The 26070-nt window shown below is 63.4% G+C and overlaps 1 protein-coding gene across 1 annotated transcript in view; it reads left to right on the forward strand.

Annotated features, from left to right (window-relative positions):
- Nucleotides 1–24006, forward strand: part of MTUS2 (microtubule associated scaffold protein 2) — a 79907-nt gene extending 55901 nt beyond the window's left edge. The window contains exons 9-18 of the mRNA XM_029048531.2: nucleotides 3104–3202; nucleotides 4286–4497; nucleotides 17424–17490; nucleotides 19297–19511; nucleotides 19774–19879; nucleotides 20788–20861; nucleotides 21272–21370; nucleotides 22196–22315; nucleotides 22638–22735; nucleotides 23793–24006. Coding sequence (XP_028904364.1) covers nucleotides 3104–3202; nucleotides 4286–4497; nucleotides 17424–17490; nucleotides 19297–19511; nucleotides 19774–19879; nucleotides 20788–20861; nucleotides 21272–21370; nucleotides 22196–22315; nucleotides 22638–22735; nucleotides 23793–24006 — 1304 coding nt within the window. The remainder of the gene's footprint in view (nucleotides 1–3103; nucleotides 3203–4285; nucleotides 4498–17423; nucleotides 17491–19296; nucleotides 19512–19773; nucleotides 19880–20787; nucleotides 20862–21271; nucleotides 21371–22195; nucleotides 22316–22637; nucleotides 22736–23792) is intronic.
- The last annotated feature ends 2064 nt before the right edge of the window (nucleotides 24007–26070 follow it).

Genomic DNA, 26070 nt, shown 5'->3' on the forward strand with positions numbered 1-26070 from the left:
CTCAGGTGGCTTAGCACCGTGCTTGGCACAGGGTAAGTGCTTGACAAATACCACTATAATTATGGCCACAGTGGTCCGTTCTCCTTTCGAGTCCCGCTGCCAAGGAGCAGCGTGGCCTAGCGGAAACAGCACGGGCCTGGGAGGCAGAGGACCTGGGTTCTAGCGTCAGAGGTGGGAGGGTCAAGAACCAGGCCCAGTCAGAAGGTGAGCGGGCGAGGAGGAGGAGGAAGGAGAGGGAGTTGGCGAGCGGGGGAAGCAAGGGGGTTTATGTGGCTGTCCCTACCTGGAGAGATCGGGGGGCTCGTGAAGCACTGCGCAATCCTCTCTGGGCTCCAGAGCTTTCTGGGGTTCTCTGGAGCAGCTTTATGGGTCTTCAACGCTAGGCTGTTGGTAGGTCCCTTCTGGTCCCACCTTAATGATTTTCTCCATCTGTCCTCTCCCTCCCTCATTCGTCCTGGGAGCTAGGTATCCCGTGGGATTTTCCAGCCTGTCGTGTTGAGGTTAAGCTCCTATACTAATCTCCCTCGAGTTCTCGTTCAGTATCTTTAACTTCGTGCAAAAGAGAAGAAGAGAAGGCGCCATCCCTCTGTCCCTTTAATCCGTCCCGGTGTCTGCTTTCAGACACGCTCCCGGCCGACCCTATCAGGTTGCTGGACCCTATCAGGTGGCCCGGGGTGGACGCCGGCTTTAATTTGAGATGGCGTTGGCGCTTCGGTCAGGAGCGCCCTGGCCCTGGAGCAGATTGCCTTAAACCGGGCTCTGTGAGCGCCAGATAGCTCATGTCCAGCCTTTGGAGCGAGCGGGTTTAAGGTCCTCGCAGCCCCCGCTCAGCAGGCAACGACAAAAGGTGGCTGCCGCCGCTGCCGCTTATCTCACCTGTCGCTCACCCCGCCTGTCGGGGCTAATCCTCCACGCAAATCTCTGAGCCCTCTGCGGTGGTCAGTCAGCCGGTCCCCTCTCCCCCAGGAAGGAGAACGAGCCCCAGAGAGGCTCTTCGAGGTTGTCGGCTCAGACGTCTGGAACAAAAAGCGGCACGGCCTAGTGGGAGGAGCACGGGTCTGAGACTGAGTCCTCTGACCCGACTTCTAATCCCAGCTCCGCCGCTTGCTTACCTTACGACCTTGGACAAATCTCTTAACTTTGTGCCTCAGTTTCCTCATCGATAAAATGGGCATTCCCTACCTGCTCTCCCTCCCCTTTAGACTGCGAGCCCCCTGTGGAATAGGGATACTCCAATGCTTAGCACAGCACATAGAAAGCACTTATCAAGGACCGTTATTATTGAATATGTGGCACTCGTGGGTTATGTCTGAGCCGTTCTGGACTGGAGTTGCAGTAGTTTTAGCCATCCGGGAAGTCTGATCTCCCGAAAATGAATTGGCTGTGAGGGGATTTTCAGGCCATCGAGATGGAGCTTCGGTTTAACCCAAAGCAAGCGAGAGGGAGAAAAATACGGGGGCCAGGCGGCGAGATCAATCAGCTAAGGCAGTGGGATGAATTCAGTGCTTACCACGTGCACTGCTCTGGGAGAGTACAGTACCGTGGAGTTGGTAGACGGGATCCTTGCCCACGAGGGACGGACAGCCTATAGAGGGAGGCCGATATTAAAATGATAGACAGGTAGGGGAAATGGAAGGGTATTAGGAAACTTAGGGCGAGATGAGAGACGGTAGTGATTGGAAAAGTTCTGTGAGGGTGGGTAGAGAGAGAACAGAAGGGGTCCCTGGGCAGGAAGGAAGATTTCTGGTAAAGGACTGGGCAGATGGGTTGGAAGGCACTGCGGAGATGGCGAATATTTACCTTACAGAAGTTCCGTGAAGCATGACGGCAACTTTGAGGGAGGAAAACCGACGCGAAACCCCGGATCTGATTGCCGTGTGAATGTGTGTCAAGAGTCTCCTCAGGGAGGTTTCGTTTGACTTTTCCTTTCGTGTCTTATCACCTCTTCCCTCGGTAGCGGCCGAACCTGGTTGCGAGACGCTTCCGGTCCTGGAGGTGGAACTGACTCCAGGGACAAAGAAGTAGGAAGCCGACTCCTGGCGCTCCTGCTGCCGAGGAACTCGATTTCCTAGAAACCCGGGGCCTCCGTTTCCCAGCGTCTTCCGGGAATAAAAGCCATATGCAGGAAGAGTGGAGCCTTTAAATGCAGGAGAGGGCACTCTGGCTTTATCTCTCGCCGCTTCGGGGTCACATTCCGGTTGCCTCGTCAGAAGCTCTATGTGCTGACCTGTTGACTTGTGCCCGCCCCAGTGCTTAGAACAGTGCTTGACAAATACCATCAAAAATAGTTGGTGGCAGGCAGCAAGGCCGCAGAGTGGGGGCATGCCCAGGGCAGTAGCCGTGTCCAAAGCAACCCTTGACACTTCCTGGTTATTTTTAATAGGATCCGTTAAGCACCGTTCCAAGTTTGGGGGTAGATACAAGGTAGTCGGGTTGGACACAGTGTCCGTCCTACGTGGGGCTCACAGTCTTAATGCCCACTTCACAGGTGAGGTAATTGAGGCCCTGTGAAGTGACTTGCCCAAGGTCACACAGCAGACAAGTGGTGGAGCCAGGACTAGATCGCAGGTCCTTCTGATTCCCAGACCCTTGTTCTATCCATTAGGCCAGTTGTGTAGGGTGGGACTGTCCTGTGTGTGGGGGGACTGTCCCCACGGACTGTGGGGTGAAGGGAGACTGGTCGCTTCCTGGAGCCCCCCGCAACCTGGAGCCCCAGTAACAGCTCTCTGCCAGCTGCAAGGGCGCCATGGGTGGGGCCGGCGGGTGGCCAGAAGGGGTTGTCCACTCCCAGGTTGCCTCGCAGGTGCTCAGGAGAGCTGGTCTCTCTTAACTGAGTTGGGATAGCGGTCAGCGGCCCCTCGGAAAGAACGTGACTAGTGCGCCCCCGTTTCCTGTTCTTTCCAGGCGAGCAGGTGGAGGCCCAGGCCACCGAACAGCCGCTGGTCCCGGGGCCAACCTCCCGGTTGTTTCTCCGAAACTTCCGCTCGGGTGTCAGTCAGCCTCTGCCCCGCTGCCTCGTCGGTTTAATCCTCTGCCGTCTTTTCTCCCCCAGAAAGCTCATGCCGTCCTCTGACGGCCTCTCGTTCGGTTCTCTAACCAACAGGACTGAAGAAAGAAGCCCAGAAAGATCCCGAAGCCAGTAAGACGGCGGGTTCCTCCCCAAAGAGGTTCGCCGCACCGAGCCCCAAGCTCCACTCGCCAGGTATTTATCGAAGGCGGCCCGGACTTCCCGCCGTGGCGGCGGAAGGGAGTTGGGGCGCGACGGACGGATCCGAAGCCGGGCCCGCGCACGGCTTTAATGGGGCGTGACCGGGACGCCTCCGCTTTGTGGCCTCTGGAGGGGATGAAAGGCCGGTCTACTAGACTCCAACCCGGCTTTAGTGACCGCTTCCCCCGGCAGTTTCATTGGAAGAGCATAACTCTTTGCAAGAAAAATCAACCGTTGACTAAAACGGGCTTAGGAAGAAAGTCGCGAGCATCATTACTCTTGGGATCGCGGCTATATTTTACCTCAAGCAGCTTCTCAGCTGTACTTTCCCGGCCCCAATCCACGGATCCCCTGAGGACGGGGATAATGTAGGGCGGCACATTTGATGCCGGGACGGAGAAAGCGTCGCGGATAACCATCGGAGCGCGACGGGCCGGGCTCCTCTTTCCCCAAGGCGAAAGGAGATCAGGAGTTTATGGAGGCTAGCGTTTTAACGGACTGCCAGACCCACAGTCCTCCTGGGGCTCACTCCCAGCTTCCTTTGCTCGCCGCCAAACTCGTCCTTTCCCTTGTGAGAGATATCTCCGATGGGATTGGAAGAGCCACGAGGAGGCCTTCAGGCGGACATCGCTTTGGAATTGTGGCAGTTCACCCTTGTTTCTGGGAGGAAGAGGAGGTCTATCCCCTGGGGAGGGCCCCTTGGGTTTGTTGTGACATCCGCTGCGGGGCAGGGCGGGACTGCCGACGTTATGGTGGCGACTGAGCTTTTACCAGCCGTCAGTGACCTCCGATGCTTTCTCAGGGGGCCATCTGAGGAGGTGTGGGCCAGGCAGAGAGTAGACAGGCATACTGACAGGCGTACTGACAGGCATATTGAGGGTGACCCTTCTGGGACTGGGAGAGAGAGCAGGTGCGGGCTGGTGGGCTAGAAGCCGGCCGCTCGTCCACAAGCTCCAGACAGAGCCGCCCGGGACTTCGGGCCTGCCGACGAGGTCATCGTCAGGTGCACGCGTTTGGCTCGGTTGGGAGGGTCGGGCACGGCGGAGCCCCGGATGATGGCTTTCCTCCTCCCCGCAGGCCACCCGAAAGCGAGGTCCACGGCCCCGCGAGACGGCTCTCCCGCCCCGCCGGACGCGCAGGCGCGGGAAGCCGAGAGGCAGCTCGTCCAGCGGCTGCAGGACAGGTGTGCGGAGCAGTACCGGCGACTCAGCCGCGTCCAGGGGGAGCTGAGAAGGGCCGTCCGAGGCTTCGAGGTGTTCGCCGTGTCCACCCAGCACTTCTTCGGGAAGGTAAGCGAGCGACTGTGGTCAGGACTCCTGGAGCTTCGCCCTGGTGCGGCTGCGGCCCCTCCCCAGTCCGGGAGTCCCTTGGAGGAGGCGGCCTAGGAGGTGCGGGGGTTTAGAGGGGAAGAGGGTCGAGGGGATGAGGGGGTACTTGGCTGCGCGTGTCCTGTTGCCACGGTTTGGGTGATCGGCAGGCACCGAGTTCAAGAGAAGATAACCAAACCCCAGTGAGGCCTACCCAGCTAGGCCTCGTCGTCCCCGTCCCGCCTCACCGGTTAGAGAGCCGCCTTCCCTCCCCTCGCTGGTGTCGTTTCTGGCCCAGGCGGGCCTTCCTCTCCCCGGGAAGGTTGGGTGTTCCTTCGCCCTCCGCTTCTCCAGGAGCCCCAGTCAAAGCCCGAAGCCGCAGTGAGGTGGCAGTGACGGGTCGTCTTTCCGCTCTGGGTTTTAGCTGCGATGCCGTTAGGAAATCGGGGAGGGTTTTCCCGCGGCGGGAGCCGTGGTGTCGGAAGGAACGGCTCTATACACGTATGCGGCATTTGTGCGGGTGGGTGTGAGTGTGTGCGGGTGTGTGAGAGAGACGGAGCGAGAGAGATGTATCAGTTTAGCTGTGGCATAGTAACTGGCAGCAAACTCCACTTCCCCCCCCCCCACCACACAATCAGGGGTCTCCATTTTGCCACATAAGCTGTATTGCTCTCAAGGAAACTCCCCGGCGAGGCGGAGGGGTTTATTTTCCAGGGAACAAGGGGTTCGTTTCCTTTGCTCAGCCGAACCCGGGGCCGGCCCTATTCCTCTTCCTTCCGAGGGGAAGTCTAATCCCGGCGCCCCGTGCCCCGCCTTCCTTCCCCAGGGGAGAGCGGCTCTGTGCCCACGGGCACCGGCCCCGCCACCCTGCTAAGGCCGAGGCCCGGAGCACAGATGAAGCGGCGCAAACCGCCGTCCCCCAGACTCGGGCTCTTTTTCCCGGTTGGTGGACCAGAGCTCAACCTGGTAAGCAGGAGCTGCTCCACCTGTTCAGGCAAGCCGGCCTTGCCCAAATCCAATGTTGGGTGAAAACCGACCTGGATTCATCCCCCTTTTCCCTCCCCATCCCGCTCCCAACTCCAACCGGGAATTCTCGTGTGGCGAGAGGGCCATCTTCCGGTCAGGATCTGGAACTGGCGATCCTGGGCAGCTTTCCTAAAAAACCAGTTCAGCCGCAAGAAGCGATTGAGTCGATTTCCTCAGCCTCCTGGCTCCCACCCTCACGGGGGGGCTTTATTTCTAGACGGGCCGTGGAAAACTCATTTCCTTTTTTTTTTTTTAAAGACATCTGTTAAGCGCTTATTTATGAGGCCAGGCACTGAGGTAGAGACAAGCCAATCAGACTGGGGGGGGACAGTCCCTGTTCCACATGAGGTTCCCAATCTTAATCCCCCCCTTTAAAGACGAGGGAACTGAGGCACAGAAAAGTTAAGCGACTCGCCCCAGGTCACACAGCAGACAAATGGCAGAGCGGAGATTAGAACCCATGTCCTTGTGACTCCCAGGCCTCTCTGTGTCGCTTCTCCACCAGATCGTGTCGCTTCTCCTCTGCAAAAGGACCCCCCCCAGCCATCTTTTCTTCAGGATAGCAACTACAGCTCCTACAGCATATTCTCAGCTCTTTCTGCTAAAATCCAAGATTTTTTTCTAGGTATTTTTTCCCTCTTTCTTTGAACTCTGCCCGATAGATTTTCCGTTACTTTCTGCAGACTCAGTATAATTCCACCGGCTTCCGAGTCATAGGAGAGCCTGTCACTGTTGGAGGATCTGGGTCAAATTGCCCTCATTTGGATCATCGAGGCTATAATTATGTCAGGTAGGAGCCCCCGCTGCACACAGGCGTTAAGCATTTTGATTTGCATCTTAAATCTTGGAGGAGTGCGGCAAAAGTGTTCTGTCTTTCTCCTGAGGGGAATTGGGAACCCCGGGCCCCTAGAACCAGCCCAGACCCTTAGGGTTTGGTTTTTCCACCTCTGCTGTTTTTAGGGCATTGCCAAATTCTAAAAATAGCTACATTTTGAAAGTGGGATTGCTCACTTATCGGTCCTCAAAGCCAAAATCGGACAGCAGAGGAAAACAGAAGGGAAAATGGGAAATTTGCAGTTGAATAGCACTGAGAAAGAAAAATCTCCAGGTCCAGCCAACGGTCGGTCAGTCATGCCCACCCGTGGTAGTGCAGGTGGACAAGAACTGTGGTCAATGTGGTTGCCTTGTGCCTACCCCAGTGCTTAGAACAGTGCCTGGCCTTTGCTCCACTGATGCTAATATCCTCAGTGTACCTCGTTCTGCTCTATCTTGCCCCCGACTTCTTGCCCGCGTCCTGCCCCGGCTAGGAACGCCCTCCCTCCTCCTACCTGACAATTACTCTTCCCCTCGTCAACCCTTCTTGAAGCCGCATCTCCTCGAGAGGCCTTCCCTAAGCCCTCTTCTTCTCCTTCAACTCCCTTCTGCGTCGCCCCCGACTTGCTCTCGTTGATCATCGCCCACGCCAGCCCCACGGCACTTACGTACGGATCTGTAATTTATTTATATTAATCTCTCGCTCCCCCTCTAAACTCTAAGCTCACTGTGGGCAGGGAATGTGTCTGTTATATTGCACTCTCCCAAGCGTTTAGTACAGTGCTCTGCACACGGTAAGCGCCCAGTAAATACTGGCCAGTAAGCTGGCTGCCTGGCTGGGCAGGTGGAGCCTAATCGGGGGAGGACCCTTGGAGGAGGTGGGATTTGGGGAGCAGCCGTCGGGCAGATGTGAAAGGGGGAGTCTAAAGCCCGATCCCTTTCCCTCATCTCCCACTCCTTGCCATCAGGATTCAGAGTAGCATTGCCTGACTGCCTTCTGAGTGCAGAGCACTGTGCTAAGCGTGTGGGAGAGTACAGCGGTTTTTAATTTTTTTGGTTACGTGCTTATTATATGCAAGGCACCGTACTAGAGAAGCAGCGTGGCTCAGCGGTAATAGCAGGGGCTTGGGAGTCAGAGGACGTGGGTTCCAATCCCGGCTCTGCCGCCTGTCTGCTGTGGGACGTTGGGCAACCCACTGAAACTCTCTGTGCCTCAGTTACCTCATCTGGAAAATGGGGATTAAACTGGGAGGCTCACGTGGGACAACCCGATGACCTGGTATCTACCGCAGCGCTTAGAACAGTGCTCGGCACGCCTCACTCCAGGCTTCAAGGCTCTCCATCACCTTGCCCCTTCCTACCTCTCCTCCCTTCTCTCTTTCCACCGCCCACCCCGCACGCTCCGCTCCTCCGCCGCCCACCTCCTCGCCGTCCCCCGGTCTCACCCGTCCCGCCGTCGACCCCCGGGTCGCGTCCTCCCGCGGTCCCGGAACGCCCTCCCTCCTCACCTCCGCCAAACCGATTCTCTTTCCCTCTTCGAAACCTTACTTAAAACTCACCTCCTCCGAGAGGCCTTCCCAGACCGAGCTCCTCTTCTCCCTCTACTCCCTCTGCCACCCCCCCTTTACCTCTCCGCAGCTAAACCCTCTTTTTCCCCTTTTCCTCTGCTCCTCCCCCTCTCCCTTCCCATCCCCACGGCACTGTACTCGTCCGCTCAGCTGTATATATTTTCGTTACCCTATTTATTTTGTTAATGAATTGTACATCGCCTCGATTCTATTTAGTTGCCATTGTTTTTACGAGATGTTCCTCCCCTCGACTCTATTTATCGCCATCGTTCTCGTCCGTCCGTCTCCCCCGATTAGACCGTAAGCCCGTCAGACGGCAGGGACCGTCTCTATCTGTCGCCGACTTGTTCATCCCAAGCGCTTAGTACAGTGCTCTGCACATAGTAAGCGCTCAATAAATACTATTGAATGGATGAATGAATGAAAATACCGTAATTATCATCATCACTTTAGAGAAGCAGCGTGGCTCAGAGGAAAGAGCCTGGGCTCGGGAGTCAGAGGTCGTGGGTTCTAATCCCGGCGACAGCACTTATCAACTGTGTGACCTTCGGCAAGTCACTTAACTTCTCTGTGCTTCAGTTACCTCATCTGGAAGATGGGGATTAAGACTGTGAGCCCCGTGTGAGACAATCCGATTACCTTGTATCTACCCAGTGCTTAGAACGGTGGTTGGCACATAGTAAGCGCTTAACAAATACCATAATTATTATTATTACTAAGCACAAGGGTAGATACAAGCTAATCAGGTGGGACGCAGCCCCTGTCGCACGTGGGGCTCACAGTCTTAATCCCCACTCTACAGATGAAGTAACTGAGGCCCAGAGAGGTGCCTTGCACCAGGTCATACAGCAGACAAGAGGCAGAGCCGAGATTAGAACCCAGGTCCTTCCGACTCCCAGGCCTGTCCTCTCTACACTAGACCACCTTACTTCTCAACACTTAGTTTTTCAGTTAGGAGACGTGATTCCTGCCTTGGAGAAGTTTTCAGTCTAGAGGGGAATGTGGGTAGGGAGGGGCAGACAGGCAGTTGTATAAATTACAGATAGAAAATGAAAAGTGCAGTCAGGAAAATATTCTTCAGGTGAATTATTTTCACCTAAATATACTAATATTTAGGTGAACTAACTGGGTGAAGCAGTTAGTGTCCAGACCCTCCCCTTGCTCTGCAGGTGCCTTGTTTGGTGGTGGTGGGGGAGGTGGGGATTTTCTTAAGCGCTTACTGCGTGCCAAGCACTGTATTAAGCACTGAGGTAGATACAAGATAATCAGGGGTGCCCTCTCCCCCCCCCCATAAAACTACACATAATTGAGGCCCAACTTTCTTGTCAGTGAAACCGAGCTCAAGGGACCTATGCGTGAAGAGTTTGCAGGGTGCTTGCCAGGTCGTGCTTGGAGAGCAAGGGAAAAACAAAAAACAAGTAAGGAACTATTCTCTGCTGCTCTCTTTCTGCCCTACAGAAGTCGACCGTTCGAATATGTGGAGATTAAAAAGGGAGACGAGCAAAATCTGAGGTGCTGCGCTCCCTGAGGGACGGAGTGATTGTTGACACTGCCCTCGGAGGCATTATTGAAGTTTGTGTCGTGTCGGGCCAGCTCTTATTATTCTCTCCCTAGCGCTTAGTACAGTTCTCTGCGCCTATAATTTTTACCAAAGATGAAAATTGAAGGCTGGACCCGGGCACGTCTTCCTTCTCTGTAAATTCTTTTATTCCTGCCAGCTAGACTAGAATGTGGGTGGGGAACATGTCTTCTCAATAATAACAATAACAATAAAATTGTGGTATTTAAGAGCTTACTGTGGGCCAGGGACTGTACTAAGCGCTAGGGCAGAGACAAGCAAATTCGGGTCGGACAAAGTCCCCGTCCCACGTGGGGCTCACGGTCTCAGTCCCCGTTTTACAGGTGAGGTAAGTGAGGCACAGAAAAGTGAAGTGACTCGCCCAGAGTCACACAGCAGACAAGTGGCAGAGGTCTTTCTGACTCCCAGGCCCGTGCTCTATCCACTAGGCCGCATCTACTCTGAGCTGTCAGTAGAGCGGTCTGCGCACAGTAGTTGCCCGGCGGCTACTGTCGGTTGATTCGTTGCCTCGGGACGTGAAGGTGGTAGGTTGCCCCTAAGCGAGGGAAAGCAACCCTCTCGAAACCCGTGGCTTTTCCTTGTCCACTGGGTCAGATCAGGCTGTTTCACCAAAGCCAGGGTCGTGTCTGGCCGACGGGTGCGGGTCCATGTGCAAGAAAATCATCTGTGACTTAACTCCAGGGGACATCCCTTGCGGGGGGGGGGACGTATTTGTTTCGTTCTTCACACCGATGGCGTCGGTTCAGGCTGTGGCCGCTGAATCCAGCCTGGCGGAGGGCTGACGTGCCAGCTGGGCACCGAACGGCGGGTTTAGGTGGGCGCTGGATCTGTTCGCCCCAACTCAGAGGGTCCCTTTCGGTTTCAGGCTCGGGGGGGGGGGGGGGGGGGGGGAATCTGGGATGATGTAACGTGTCCTGATTGACCGCTCTGGGCTCCTCCCCCAGCTGCGGCCCCAGAGTGGGGAGGTAATCTGGCCTGTGGCCCTGAGACATGCTGGGATGGCAGGGAATCTGTCCGTCTGGCCCACGTCGGGCCCCGGGATCGACTCCCTCACACCGCTCGAGACGGCCGGGGTTCAATCGTTCACGCGATCCATCGCTGGTACTTATTGAACGCGTACTCTGTGCACAGCACTGTACTAAACGCGCGGGGAGAGTACAGTACGAGAGAGTCTAGAGGGTTCGACTGGAGTTTCAGTTGGGGCTTGTAGGAAAAACTGCTGTTTTTCCTAGCAGTTTTTCCCGAAAACTCCATCCAGGAGAGCTGGCTGCCAAGTTCTTGTGCTCTCAGTGCTGTGGGAGGCTGTAATGAGAGACGTGATTTGCAAGGGCTCGGGCGGGGGGAATTGGAATCAATCAAGCAAGCAATCGTATCTCCTGAGCGCTTATTGTGCGCAGAGCACTGTACTGAGCGCTGGGGAGAGTCCGATATCATCGTATAACAGACACATTCCCTGCCCACAGTGAGCTTAGAGTCTAGGGGTAATCTGAACTCGGCATACAGCTCCGGTAAAAGAACAAACTTGGGCATCCGAGGTAATACAAGTATTATTATTATCATTAATAATAAAATAGTACCTTCCAGCTCGGTACTGGGCGGGGGACATGTCTACCAATTCGGTGATGTTATTCTCTTGCACACGCCCAAGCGCTTAGGACAGTGCTTTGCCCACAGTAAGCACTAAATATCACCCTATTTATTTTGTTAATGAGGTGTCCATCCCCTTGATTCTATCTGTCGCGATTACGTTGTCTCGCTTTTGTCCGTCTGTCTCCCCCGATTAGACCGTGAGCCCGTCATCGGGCAGGGATTGTCTCTATCCGTCGCCGAGCCGTCCATTCCAAGCGCTTAGTACCGTGTTCCGCACATAGTAAGCGCTCAGCGTATACTATCGAACGAATGAATGAAATACAGTCGAGGTCGGCGAGGTGTCGAGGAGGGAAGTGACGAGCGCGGATCGACAAGGCGGCACCGGGGTGGAGGGGAAGGGGTGGGTCCCAGAGATGTCGCGGAGAGAGAATCTGCAGGAACGGGTGACTGAACGGGGACGGGGGTGGGAGGAGAGGGGTTGAAAGGGAGAGAGGAGTCAAGGATAACGCCAAGGCTGTGGGCTCGAGAGATGGAGAACGGTGGGGTCGCCGACGGTCACGGCGAAGCCAGGAGGAGGGGAGTCGGGAGGGAAGATGAGTTCGGTCTGGGACACGTGGATCTGGAGCGGATATCTAGGTAGAGACGGCTCGAGGGCCGGAGGAGACGTGAGACGGCGGGGACGGGGAGAGAGGAGGGCGAGGCCGGGGGTGGATCTGGGAAGCCTTCCCTTAGAGGTGGGAGTTAAAGCCTGGGAGCAGATAAGCTCCCCGAGGAGCGAATCCAAATGAAGAAGAGGATTCAGAACCGAGCCTCAAGGGACCCTCACGAGGGGCGAGAGAGAAGGAAGGGCCAGGGCAAGAGGCCTAGCGGGAGCCGCCGAGGGAGGCCAACCAGGAGAGCCCCGTGTGGGAGCAGCCTAGGAGGGACGGCGTTTTCGGGAGGAGGGCCCCGGTGGCCCAGCTGGCCGAGCGGCCAGGGAGGACCCGGATGGGGAGGAGGATAGTGGTCTGGATTGAGCCCCTGTCACGTGCAGAGCACTGTCCTGAGCATTTCCAGGTCAGGTGACGGCGGGGCCGGGCCCCTCGGTCGTTCCGAAGGCTCCCGTTCGGAGGGCGGGGGAGCCCCGAAGGGACCCGGCGCCGCACGATCCGCGCCCACCCCACGGCCGCAGCCGGGGGGTCCGGAGCTCCGCCGGGACGCGGGTCCCCGTCGCCACCCCGCTCCGCGACTTGCCGGCGTCTGTGCCGGGGGGTTACCAGTGAGCCCGGCCCCCGGGCCCCCCGGCCCCCATTCATTCGCTCATTCGTTCGGTCGTATTTACTGCTTGCTTACCGTGTGCGGAGCACTGTGCCGAGCGCTCGGAAAGTACAGTCTCCCAACGGGGACGATCCCTGCCCGCAGAGGCCTCACGGTCCGGACTTGCGGCCCTCAAGCCCCCCATCCACCAGGCCTCCGGCTCCCAAGGGTCCAGGCCTCCGGCTTCCGAGCCCCCAGCCCCCCCCCCAGCCTCCATTCATTCGTTAATTCATTCAGTCTTATTTATTGAGTGTTTACTGTGTGCAGAGCGCTGTACTAAGCGTTTGGAAAGTACAAATTGCCGACGAGACGATCCCTGCCCACAAGGGCTTCACGGTCCAGGCCCTCAGCCTCCAGGCCTCCTATTCCCCCAGCCCCCCAGGGCCGAGGCCGGGTCAGGGAAGGGCTTTGTCCATGCTGGCTTTGTTTCCCGTGGAAAGGGTGGGGAGCCGCCTGCGGCCAAGCCCCGGGCCCGGCCGCACCGCTCACCCCAACCCTGGCGGCTTCCCGACCCAGGGATGCCCCCCGGGGAGGGGGACGGGCCCACCGAGGCCTCCTCCTCCTCCTCCTCCTCCTCCTCCTCCTCCCCCCGCCCCCGGCCTCCTCTTCTCTCCGCCCCCTCCATCCCTCCATCTCCTCCTCGCCCCTCCCCTCCCCATTCTCCTCCTTCCCCGTGCCTCGACCTCCCTCCCGTCCCCTCCCCCCGGGCCGGCTGCCGGGGCCGCTCCCCGGGGCCGGGGGCCGGGCACCGTGCGCCCCCACCCCCTCCGGCCCGTCCTCCGGCCCTCCCTCCGGCCCCCGGGGATGGGGCTCAGCTGCCGCAAGCTTCACCTCTGCCGCCGGGGCCGCTGCCCGCACCAGCCGGTACCTCCCCACCCCCACCTCCCCCCCGACCCCGGACCCCCTTCCTCCCACCCCCGGGCCCCCTTCCTCCCACCCCCGGGCCCCCTCCCTCCCACCCCGGCTCCCCTCCCTCCCACCCCCGATCCCCTCCCTCCCACCCCCGGACCCCCATCCTTCCACCCCCGGACCCCCTTCCTCCCCCTCCGCTTCGCACCCTGAAGGCCGAGGGATGGGGAGGGGGCCGCGCTTTGTTGGGGGAGAGGAGCATCCTGGCGCGCGGTGCCCGCGGCAGGTCCGAGCGGTGTCCCCCCCCTTCCCCGGCCTCCCTTCCTCCCCCCAACACTCCAGCCCTTACGAAATGGTGGGTGGGGGGGTCCCCGGAGCCCTAAGAGTGCGGGGGGCACCGGCCACGTGCCCCCCGGCGGTGCCCACCCCCCGCCGCTGTCCCCGGCCGTCGCTCCCGAGCCCGGGCACGGCCCGCTGGTGTCGATGATTTGGGAAAACCGGGGGGAGGGGGAGGGGGAGGAGAGAGAACCGTTAGGGGGCCTGGACCCGGGCGGGCGGGCCGGGCCGGGCCGTGGCGGGAGAAGAGCGAGGGTACGGTAGGAGGGGGGTGCCCGAGGTAACCCGGCACAGTGCGACACTTCCCATTCTTCCGATTCCCGAAGGCTTGCCCACATCTGGGGGCTCGGACCGGTTGGGAACGAGCCCGCGGATTTCGTCTCTTCAACAGAAATGTAGGGCGGGAACACCTGTCTGAGGCGTATACTCCATTAGAGGTTAACTTTCTGACAGAGGCAGAGATGAGAGATGTAAACTGCCGGCTGTCGGTTCAGGTACCGCGGGCCGAGGCGGGACGGGGAGGGAAAACGCGAGGCCGAGAGGGGGGGGGGACGACAACCCGAAACATTTCCGTTAACGAGGACCCTCCTTCCCTTTCGGTCCCGGCCCTCGCTGCGTCGTGTGAGAGAGTGGACGGAATCCTCGGGGCTGCCTCTGTGTTTGAGGGGGGTGGAAGAGAAGCCAGAAGTTTCGCACAGTAGTTAAAACGGAAAAGGAGCAGCGATTCCCTGGCAGTCCCCGCCTTGAAAACGGTTCTCGCCACCGGGGGTGGAGGGGGTAGGGAGGGCGGAGAGCCGAGGGGTCCGCTCTTGAACCGCTCGGTTTTCGAAGCGCGGCTGCAGAATCACTCTTCCGGAGAAGGCGAGGATTTTGTGAGCCTCGGATTTCGGTTCGCGTGCGTGTACGTGTCTGGAGGTGGAAGGGGTTCTTTTTTTAAAAAAAAGAATGGGAAAAATATAGGTCCTGTGACTCAGTGGTGCCCGCCAGGAGGCCCGAGGTGGCACCTAGCCCAGCCCAGCGGAGGAATCTCCAGTAGGGGCCAATACACTGTCCCGGAGACAGCAGGCCCCACCTCCCCAGGGGAGACCAGCCCGCTGGCTTTTCCCCTCCCCGGGTCCCGTTCCCCGGCCCCCACGACCACCTCCGCTGCACTCCCGGACCCGTGGACCTGCAGGCTGTCGCTCTGCGGTCCGTCTCGTCCACGGACCCATCTTTCCATTCTTCCCTCCTTGCCTGTAACCGAGTCGGTCCGGTCTCCCCCCCCCCCCCGCACGGTCGTAAACTCCCAGTGGGTGGGGACGACGCCTACTAGTTCTCTTACCCCCTAAACTCTCAGCGCGGAGCTGGCGCTCAGCGAACTCCGTCGTAACGATGGTATCTGTGAAGCGCTTACGACGTGCCGGGTACCGTGCTAAACCCCGGGGCCGAGGCGAGATGATCGGGTTGGACGCGATCTGTCCCACGTGGGGCTCGAGTCTAAGGGGAAGAACGGGTGACTTCATCCCCATTCTCCAGCGGAGGACAGTGAGGCGCGGAGAAGTGACGTGACTTGTCCGAGGTTAGCCCCCGGGTCCTCTGACCCCTGGGACCGTGCGCTTTCCACTAGGCTGCAGCGCCCACGGTCGACCGACCGTGGGGAAATGGATCCCTGGCGAATTTCTGCTTAATCCAGGCTTGCTGGTGAATTTCCCAGAGCCCCCAGAGGGCACCCGGCTCGGGTCTTCTTGGGCGAAACGTTTGGGTCGTTTAGTGCCGGGCTGTAAAAGGCCCTCAGTTTACGCGCCCGGCGTCGCGTTAAGCACGAGGTAGGTGCCAGGTCATCAGACAGATGAGTGAATCGCCTCCGGTCGGCTAAGCCGATGGCAGAACCGACTGCAAATGGGGAATCCTCAGGTCGACGTGCCGGCCCTCTTGGGTGGAATTTGGGGGTGGGAGTCACCCGCGGTGAAGCGCATCCCCTAATGCGAAAGGGCCCGTCGTTAGTCATCTTTCCATCCGAACCGTGCTGCAGGAATACCCGGATACCCCGGAAGCTTCCATTCCGGGGAGGGATTCCCCGGGGAAAAAGGACAACCTTCCGTTTCCTTTCCCAAGGGTTGTAATTCCTAAGACCGTCATGTCACAAACTCGACCTCGGCACTGCCCGTAGCCCCCCCCCCCCCCCGAGGATCGGAAACGTGTCTCTTGCTTCTTTGGTGCTCCCCCAAGTGCTCGGTACAGCGTAAGCGCTTCGCAATACTACAGCGCTCAGTGGGGACGCCGTGGCTGACGACCGAGAGGCCTCCCCTCCTCACCGAAGCCGTCGGGCCGAACGTCCAAGAAGGAACGGTCCCCCCGCCGCCCCCCGGAGACCTCTCTTCCGCCTCCCCCCTCTCCCCCCCCCCCCCCCCAGACGGGAAGCCAGTGACAAATGGCCTGCCGCTGCAGCCAATTCAGAGAGAGGTTGGCTGGGAGCGCTTCCAGGCAGCCCGCCAGCCTGCGTCTTTGCTGCCCGGACCCGTGATGGGCCGAGGCGGCCGGCCCAAGGCGAGAAGCCCGTCCGTCCTTCGCCGGGGGCCCCGGGGGCTCGAGGGGGCGGAGCGGGGCCGGCTCCCGGCAGTTGGCCACCCCCTCCCCTTCGGCCTCCCCTACGCGGTGGGGACGACGCGCTGCCCGAGCCCGCCCACCCCAGCGGACCTGGAGCGGGTCACGGTGGGGGAGCCCACGTCCGATCGGGTGCCCGGCCTGCCGTGCCACGCGGGAGTCCGCCCCGACCCGGCCCGTTTCTCCAGCACCGCGACCGTTAGAAACACAAGCCCGCCTTGGCGGTGGACCACGGCGGGGCCCGCGGTCCCCGCCGGACGGTCGTGTTGCGGGCCGGCAGATTCCCCAGGTGGCACCGCGGGCGGCGGCTTTGACCGGGAGCCTGCCGTGTGCAGGGCCAGGGCAATTGGTGGACGGGCTCCCTGACCACAAGGAGCTCACACTCTTCTGGGCCAAGGCTGACCGTTTAATGCGACTGTCTCTTTTGGGGATCCGGGGGCAGATATTACTGTTTCTTTTTCCGGTTGGATTTTCAGGCTTAGAAATCACCTAGAAGGATTTATTTCAACACCTGTTGGGGTCAGTGAGCACTCGATATATGCCACTGATCGACCGTGGTGCCCCGTACAAGGATTTGGGGCGTACCGGAGCAGATGAGCCTTTCCCGGCCCACGAAAACTGCCATTCTGATGGGGGAGCATTCCCAGGCCGGGGCTCTTTCTACCGGGCCACGTATTTCTCCCCCTTGACAACTCAAATGCTCATTAAACACAAACTGAGCAGAAAATCAAATTATTTTCAAATTCAGATGAGGGCAAGGGCAGTTCGCACATCTGTAAAATACTGCCGTCGACGCAGGTTCACGATGTCATCGCGACGGTCGTGGCTTGTAATAATAATAACAATTACGGTATTCGTTAAGCGCTCACTATGGGCCGCGCACTCTTCTAAGCGCCGGGGAAGATACAAGGCGATCAGGTTGTCCCACGTGGGGCTCACAGTCCTCATGCCCATTTTACGGACGAGGTAACTGAAGCACAGAGAAGCGGCTCGCCCGAGGTCAGGTGGCAGAGCCGGGATTAGAACCCAAGCCTTCCGACTCCCAAGCCCGGGCTCCTTCCGCCAAGCCACGCCGCTCGCTCTCTCCGGGCCGGAGCCGGGCGTGTTTGAAGGGGCCACCGCGCCTGGCTTCCGCGGCAGGCTTCTGTACGGGGGAGAGGGCGGAGCGTTCCCGGCGGAGGCGAGGCAGGCCGGACCGGCTGAGTCGCGTCGGCGGCGCAGGCTTGTCGGGGCTAAACCGGGACCCTTGGTGTTATTTGTCTTTCCAGAGCCAAAGCGCCCTCGAGAAAGAGAGAGAGCTGTCCGCCCAGCTCGCAAACATCAGGGATGAAGTCGGTAAGTAGTGGTAATAATGATAATGATTAATAATGGTATTCGTTCAGCACTTACCAGTATATGCCGGGCACTGTACTAAGCACCGGGGCGGAGACGAGAAAATCGGGTCGGACACAGTCCCCGTCCCGCCTAGGGCTCGTGACCTTGATCCCCCCCTTACGGGTGAGGTGACTGAAGCACAGAGGAGTGAAGTGACCGCCCAGAGTCACACAGCGGACACGTGGAGGAGCCGGGGTTCAGAACCCATGACCTCCTGGCTCACGGGCCCGCGTCCTACCCACTACACCGTGCCGCTTCTCCGCTCCCGGCCCCGACTCGGGGAAACCTGGGGGGGCGGGGGCCGCCCCCCCGCCCCCCGAATCACCGGCCGGGAGCGCCCGTCTCCCTCCCTGCCACCCCGCCCCGGGGAAGCCGAGCCCGGGGCGGATTTAGGCGGCACGGCCGGCAGTCCCGTCGGCGGGTTCACATCCGGCTCCCGGAGTCACATCCGACTCACCCGGGGTGAGTCGAGCGGGTATTTATTCATCCAGTCGTATCTGTTGAGCGCTTACCGTGTGCGAAGCGCCGTACTAGGCACCCGGGAGGGTACGGTATAACAACCGACACCTTCCTGCCCACAACGAGCTCGTCTGCCGTTCCCCGGAGGCAGCGGATCCGGGTGTCCTCGGCGCACCGGAGACCGACCGCTCCATCGGCGGTGTCGACCGGGCGGGGAAGGCGTCCGTCGCGTTGCGCCCTCCCAAGCGCTTAATACGGCGCTCTGCACAGAGCAAACACTCAGCGAATATCACCGGCCGACTGGCCGAGCGCCTGCCGGGTGCACGGCGCTGTCCCGAACGCTCGGAAGAGCGCAACAGAGTTTAGGAGACCCCGTCTCTGCTCTCAAGGTGTTCAGTGGTGGGGAGTCTGACGCCAAAATCAATTCAGCGGGGGAAGCAATAGAGTTAAAAAACCCGTACGTAATTTCTGCTCGAGCGTAAGCTTGTTGTGGGGCAGGGAACTCTTCTGTTAACTCCGTTGTATTATACTCTGCCGACCACTTAATATAGTACTCTGCTCTTGGTAAGCGCTCAGTAAATTGCTACGGAGGGGTCGGTGTGATTTTATCTTAGTTGCACAGGTGTCGTGAGAGGGCCGAAGGGACGGTCGGGAAATGAATCGGGGAAGGTCTCCCGGAGAAGTTTTTTTTTTTTACGGTATGCGATAGACATCGTATGTCCCGCGTCGTACCGAGCGCCGGGGCGGATGCAAGCTAATCGGGTCGGACGCGGTCCTCGTCCCAGCAGGCCTGTCTCAATCCACATTTCTCAGATGAGGCAGATGAGGCGCAGACAAGGTGAGGGACTTGCCCGAGGTCACACAGCGGCCAAGCGGCAGAGCCGGGATTAGGATCCGGTCCTCCGACTCCCCGGCGCACGTTCTTTCCGCTAGGCCGCGCCGCTTAATAACGAAAGTGGCATTCGTTCAACCCTCGCTACGCGCCGGGCCCCGTACCGGGGCGCCTGGGGTGGGGACCGGCTGATCGGGTTGGAAGATGGGGGGGGGGGGGGAAGAGTTGCGGCCCGCCGGATGCGAAAGGGGTGGGGGTTCCGGGCGGGAGGAGGTGAGCGAGACGCTCACGGCGAGAGAGGTGAGGAGGAGGCCCAGAGGGTAGGTAGGCGAGCTGGCCGGGAACAGAGTGGGAGCTGGCCAGGGAGAAGGGGGCGGATCCGCTCCCCCCCCCCCCCCCCCCCCCCCCCCCGTCCGACCCTCCGGTCGTGCTCCCCGCCGACCACCGGCCGCGTCTCCCCCCCCCCCGCCCGGCAGCCTCCAACAGCGCCAGGTGCGAGGCGCTGCAGCGGGAGAAGGAGGAGCTGGAGAGGAGATTCGAGGAGGAGGTGAGGAGGCTGCGCCGGCAGCAGCGGGCCGAGCTCCAGGAGCTGGAGGGGGCGCTCCGGGGCCGCTTCGCCGCCGAGACGGAGCGCCTGCGCCAAGACCACCTGCGCCACCTGGACGGCGTCAAGGGTCAGCATCACCGGCAGGTCAGTCGGGTCCGCCCTCGGCCGGCGTGGCGACGGGCGAGCCCCCGTCACCGAGCTCGCTCCCCGGTCCGGCTTAGGTCCGGGGAACGGAGCGACCCGGCTGCCCTCCCCCCCCCCCGCTTTCCTTCCCTCCCCCACCCACCCGCCCCCCGTCCCCCTCTCCCCGGGCCAGCGACGAGTCCCGGAGGCAGGCGGGCCTCCGCTCCTCGGCCCACCCCGGGGCACCCGGGGGCCACGGGTCTCACTCTCGACGCCGTTCCAGGTGGAGCGGCTGTCGGCCGCCCACGAGGCGGCCCTGCTGGAGATGGAAGCCGGCCACGCGGACGCCGTGGCGGCCCTGCGGGAGGACCACCGGCACAGGGTCGGAGGTGAGCGCGGCCACGGGGAGGGGGTGCCCGCCGCGGGCCCGTCGCGGTCCGGAGGCGGCGTGGCTCGGGGGAAGGAGCCCGGGGAGCCGGGTCCCGTCCCGGCTCCGCCCCCGGCCTGCCGGGTGCCTTCGGAGAAGCCGCTCGATCCCCCCGGGCCTCGGTTTATCTCGTGCCCCCCGCCCCGGCCCCTCAGCACGGCGGTCGGCAGGCGTTCGGCACGTCCCACCCTCGCCGGCGATTTTAGCGACCACTTCCCCTCCCGGTCCCTATCCCACGTGGGGCTCACGGTCTCGATCCCCATTTTACAGATGAGGCGACCGCGGCACGGGGGTCACCCGGCAGACAGGTGGCGGAGCCGGGATTAGAACCCGTGACCTTATGACTCCCAGGCCGGTGCTCTCCCCGCTGTGCTGCGGTAACGTGCCCGGGAAGCATAGCGGGTGCCGTGCCGAAGAGCCCGGTGACTGTCGTCCTCGTCGGGACGCGGGCCACTCGGCAGTAGCCGGACCGGGTCGGACCCGGGTTCCGATTCCGTCCGCCGAACGACCCCGGGCGAGTCCCCTCGCCCCTCTGGGCCTCGGTCACCTCGTCCGCGAAACCGGGATCCCCAACGGGGGACGGGAGCCTTCCGACCCCGTCGGCCCGGACCTACCCCGGCGGCGCCCGGCACGTAGCGAGCGCTTTACGGAGCCCGGGCTCCGAAGAGGTCCCCGCCGCCGGGAACAAATGGGAGGGGAAGCGTCGCCGAAGTCGACGAGGATGAGATACGCCGCCCGCCGCCGGCCGCCGGCCCCTCCGCCCGCCCCCTCCCGAAAGACGGAGGGGAGAAGCCACCCTTCTAGCGCTCTCCGCGCCAGCCGGCGCGGCGCTCGGGTCTAACCTGACCGCGCGATTCGCCTTCTTCCCAGAACTGACGTCCGCCCACGAGCTTGAAAAGAAGGAACTGGAAGAGAGTTTCGAGAAACTGCGCCTGTCGCTCCAGGTAAAGCCTCGTGGCCGTCTCTCCGGGCCCGAAGGCCTCGCCGGCGGGGGGGGTTGGGGGGTCGGGCCGAGGCGGCCGTCGGATAGCACGTCCCGGGCGCCGAGCACCGGGCCGGGCGCTCGGGAGCCCGAGGTCTAGGTGGGAGACGCGGTCCCGGCCCCGACAGCGTAGACGGGGAGGAGACCGACGGCCGTTGGCCGACAGGGACCGGTTCGGTACAAGCACTTGACGGTCTACCCCCCCCGAGGAGACCCTTCCCGGGCCCGGCCTCCCGCGGACCCCGAGACCCAGGAGGCGGGCGGGCCGGGGGAAGCCGGTGCGGATTCGGTCCCGCGCCCCCCCGCCTCGCCCGGTGGCCCGGGGTCGGCCCTCACACCGGCTCCCGCTCCCGCCGGGACCCTCCCTCCCAGGACCAGGTGGACACCCTGACCTTCCAGAGCCAGGCGCTCAGAGCCCGGGCCAGGCGCTTCGAAGAGGCCTTGAGGAAGACCACGGAGGAGCAGCTGGAGGTACGGATCCATCCGTCCCCCCGCCCCCTCCCCTCTTCAACCTCGGAAGCCTTTTGTCAGGCTCGGACAGCGTGACCGAAGCCCGTTGGAATTTTAGCATTAGAAGGCGGCGGCTCCGCCGCTCGTCTGCTGCGTGGCCGGGGCTGAGTCGCTTAGCCTCTCTGTGCCTCGGCGACCTCATCCGTAAGATGGGGGTTTAGGATTAAGATCGTGGCGTCCGTGATCCCGCCCCTCGGCGAGGAACCCGGGGGGGGGGGGGGGGACCCGGGCGGATACGCCCAGGAGCGGCGCGGCTCAGCGGAAAGAGCCCGGGCTGAGGGGTCGTGGGTTCTAATCCCGGCTCGGCCACCCGTCCGCCGTGTGACTTCGGGCAGGTCGCTCGACTTCCCCGCGCCTCGGTTACCTCCTCCGTACAACGGGGATGAAGACGGTGAGCCCCAGGTGGGACGACCTTCTGTCTACCCCCGTGCTCAGAACAGTGCTCGGCCCATAGTAAGCGCTTAACTATCACCATCGCCGTGGTTACGATACGACCTCTACTCCGTTGGCCGACCACTCCGTGACCAAGGGGGTCCGGCCTCCCCCGGTGAGGGTCTTCTGCTTGAGCCTCCCCCAGGGCAGAGACCGCCCAAACCCCGCAGAGCGGCGGGCGGGGCGGAGGAGGGCGGGAATCTCACCCCCCTCTTCCAGCCGGGGAGACCGAGGTCCGGGGAGGCGAAGCCACCGATCCCGAGTCGCCCCGCCGGGCGGGGGCGGGATCGGAACCCGGGACCGGCAGCTCCGGGCCCCGAGGGCTCCCCCTTCACCGGCGTCCCGCCCCCGCAGGTGGCGCTGGCTCCGTACCAGCACTTGGAGGAAGACATGAACAGCTTGAGACAGGTGTTGGAAATGAAGAACCAACAGATTCACAAGCAGGAGAAGAAGATCGTCCAACTGGAGAAGCTGGTCGGTGCTCTCGCCGCTCCCCCGGCCGGGCCCCCGGCTCGCCGCCGCGTCTCTTTGGGAAGCGGGAGATGGGGGAAGGGAGGAAAGGGGAAAGAGGAGGGCCTCGGGTCTGGGGGCGGGGAGGCCCAAGCCCAGCAGGGGCCCGGGTGGCCTGTGACCCCGCCCCCCCCCCCCCCCCCGCCCCGGGGGCGGCCCCCTCGTGACCGGAGAGAAGGGCCCCGGGCCGGCGCGGGAGAGGAGAGCGAAGCGGGGATCGGGGACTGCAGCTTTCCGTTCTCCCGCCTCTCCCCCCCCCCCCCCCCCCCCCCCCCCCCCCCCCCAGGCTGAAAAGAACATCGTCCTGGAGGAGAAGATCCAGGTCCTGCGGCAGCAGAACGAAGACCTCAGAGCCAGGATCGATCAGAACACGGTCGTCACAAGGTGAGCCCCACCCCGGGCCCCCGCCCCGTCACCTCCGAGGCCTCGGGGAAGCGAGGCGGGCGGAGCGCCGAGCCGGGACCGGCGTGCCGCGGCGGGGAGCCGGAGGTCCACGGCGGGGAGAGACGGATGTCGAAACGTTTACCGCTGCCGCCGGGCGACAGAATCGTCAATGGGATTTACCGGACGCGTCCTACGCGCTGTACCGAGCGCCCGGGGGAGAACGCCACAGAGCCGGCGGGCACGTCCCCCCGCCCGCAAGGAGCTAAGACGTCCGGGAGAGCCGAGGAGGGCGTCGATCAGGGCCCCGGGTGCCAGAGGCGGATGCAAGGGCGATGTGGTTCGGGGGGGGCCGGGAGGTCACTCGGGAGGAGCCGGGGAAACGCGGAGGGGTAGAGGAAAACGGGGGACCTTAGCCACCGCCGGGGTTGACGGAGCACTTACCGGGCGGCGACCACGTGGCGGGGGCCGGGGCCGGTCCGGTCCAAGAGCCGGGGCCTTCGCCTCATTTCGCGACGAGCGAACTGAGGCCCGGAGAGGCCGGGTGACTCGCCCGGGGTCACTCGCTCCCGTGCTCTGTGAGGAATTCCGTCCAGCCCCGCTCCCGGCCCCGGGGCGGCTGGCCGGGGACGGGCCTCTCTCGCTGCCGCCCTTCTCTCCCAGGCCCTCGGGATAGCGTTCGAGCGATGGGATCGGGGCCTTCCCGTCGCTCCTCGGTGCTCCCGGCGGGCGCGGAAGGGCGGGGAGGTGGAGCCGGACCGCCGGCGAGGCCGTCCCGTGACCGAGCGGGCCGAGCCGAGGGGCCGACGGGGGCGGGAAGCCGCGGTTGGGGGTTAAGGTGAGGTTCCGACCAGCGGTCCGGAGGGAGAGGGCACCGGCGGAGGCACGGCAGAAGCAGAGTTCTCCGGGAGCTTCCGGCCTCACCCCCGGGCACCCCCAGGTGCTCCCTCCTCCCTCGGGCGACCGTCGGGAGGGTCTGTTCCCGGCGCCCGGCGCCCGGGGCCCGGGAAGCGGCGCCCCGACGGCTCCTCCCGTCACCGTCGGTCCTTCCCGCGTCCAGGCAGCTGTCCGAGGAGAACGCCAACCTCCAGGAGCACGTGGAGAAGGAGACGGAGGAGAAGAAGAGGCTGAGCCGCACCAACGAGGAGCTGCTCTGGAAGCTGCAGACGGGAGATCCCGCCAGCCCGGTCAGGCTGTCCCCCACCTCCCCGGTCCGCCGCGCCGCGCCGGGCCCCCCGTCCCCCGCCGGAGCCGGCGGCGCGGCCCCGAGATGACCCGGGCGCGGCCCGGCCTCCCCGCTCCGCCCGCCCCTCCCCGGGATCCCGCGGGCACGCCCGCGGGTCGGCCCGCTGGGGGCCCGGCCCGCGGCCGAGGGGAAGGGACCGCCCGGCGGCGACGCCCGGCGCCCTCCCGGCGAGTCTCCGGCGCTGCCGGGCCGCGCGAGGCGGCGGCCGGCCGCGCTCGGTGCCCTCGGCCGTCTCCCGACCCGCGCCTAAGCCGGGGCGGTCGCGCCAAGCCGGGCGGGGTCCCTCGGAGGGGCGCCTCTCGCCGTGCCACCGCGTGGCACCGGACCTCACGGGGTCGCCGGCCTCCCCAGAAGCCCGCGAGCGGGTCGCCGGCCCGGCGAGGGGCGACGCGGGCCGCTGAGCGACGGCGGAGGGAGGAGAGGCGGCGGTGAGCCTCGCCCGAGGGGCTCGGCCCCCAGCGGGCACGCCACCCTGAGAGATCGGGCCGGCGCCGGGTCGCCCACGCCCTCCCCCCCCCGTCGTGCCCGTCCGGTCCGGTACCCCTCCGGCCCCCGCGTCCGGCGGGGCGCGTTCCACACGCGCGGGCCCCCCGCCCGGACCCACGAGGCCGGGATCCGGCGGCGTTTCCTCGGCGGCGGTAGGCGTTCCCGGGGCCGCCGACGGCCCGGGCTCGGGCCCTCTCGCCCTCCGCCCTCCCCGGCCGCCCCCCTTTACCGCCCTGCTCACCTCGGCCGGCCTCCGCGGCGGGTCCGGCCTCCGGCCCGGCTCTCGGAGCTCCGGGGAGGCGGGAGGCGCCGGGCCCGGGCCGTGCCCGCGGGGCAGCGAGCGGGTCCCCCGCGGGGGGAGGGCGGCGGCCAGGACCGGGGGCCTCGGCTCAAGGGGCCCGATGTGACCGGTGAGGCGTCCCCGCCCTCCGGCGGGAGTGGCGGCTCTGCCGTGCGGGCGGTGACTCCCGCGGGAAGTCTGTACGTGGACCCGTGTAGAAGATGACCGGTAATAAATCCCGGCCCCGGCCCTCCGGGGCGGGAGCCCGCAGAGAGCAGTGCCGCCGCGTGTTCTTTCGGCCCCGGCCCCCCGACCGGCGAGGCGGGGACGGACGGCGCCCGGGAGAATCCGGAGATGCCCCGGGGGGAAACCGTGAGCGGGGTCCTCGCCCGCCGCCCCGGGTTCCAATCTCCCCGCCCGGCCAACCGTCCCGGGGGACGGGCGGGGGGCGGAGGGTGGGGAAGGAGGCGCTGCTCCGGAAGGTTTGGGCCGACCCCGAGCTACCGCCCGTCCTTCGGGGCCGCGCGCCACAAAGCAGACGAGGGCGTGACCACGGACGTGATTTATTAGGCTGACGGGGAAGCGTTCGCCGCCGCGGTGCCGAGGGGCGCTCCGCGGCGCAGAGGGAAACGGCGCGTAGAGAGGGAGGAGGGCGGGAGGCCGCAGGCCCCCGGGGGGGGGTGGGGCGGTCACAGCGAGGGGGGGGGGACGACGGCGCCGCCGCCGCCGAGTCCACGGGCCCGACGGCCGGAGCCGGCGAGCGGGCTCTCGCACGGCTCCTCTCTCGGTAGGGGAAAAACGGTACCGGGGAAACGGGCGCCGGCCCCCGGCTCGCCGCCCCGGGCTACCTCGGCCCTCCCGGGGTGGCGAGGCGCGACCGGAAGCGGGAACTCACGACGCGCGTCGCGGGCCCGCCCCCGGCCGGGAAGGAGTCCCCCCGCGTCGTTCCGGAAGGCCGGGGGCCCGTCCGCCCCTCCCTAGCCCCGGCTCCCGGGCCGAAGGTCGAGGTCCGGACGCCCCGGCCGGCCCGGCCGCGAGAGGGCCGCCGGCCGTCGCGACCGCGGGCGGGAGACGCGCGCTTCGGTTCCGGCGCCTTCGGAGCGATCCGACGGGTCGCTCCCGCCGTGAGGCCCCCGAAACGGGTGAGGGGGAGTCTTCCCGGCAGCAGACTTTATAGAGCTCTACGTATACCATCTCTCTCCGTTACATATATACGCGTGTATACGTTCCGCTTGAAGAGCGACCCTCCAGCTCCGCGCACCTCAGAGACGTAAACCGCCACCACCCGGCAAGTGGGCCGCGGGCGGGCGGGGGCCTGGAGCTCTG

This window comes from Ornithorhynchus anatinus, chromosome 20 (assembly GCF_004115215.2).
Source record: "Ornithorhynchus anatinus isolate Pmale09 chromosome 20, mOrnAna1.pri.v4, whole genome shotgun sequence".
In the NCBI taxonomy this organism is placed as follows: domain Eukaryota; kingdom Metazoa; phylum Chordata; class Mammalia; order Monotremata; family Ornithorhynchidae; genus Ornithorhynchus; species Ornithorhynchus anatinus.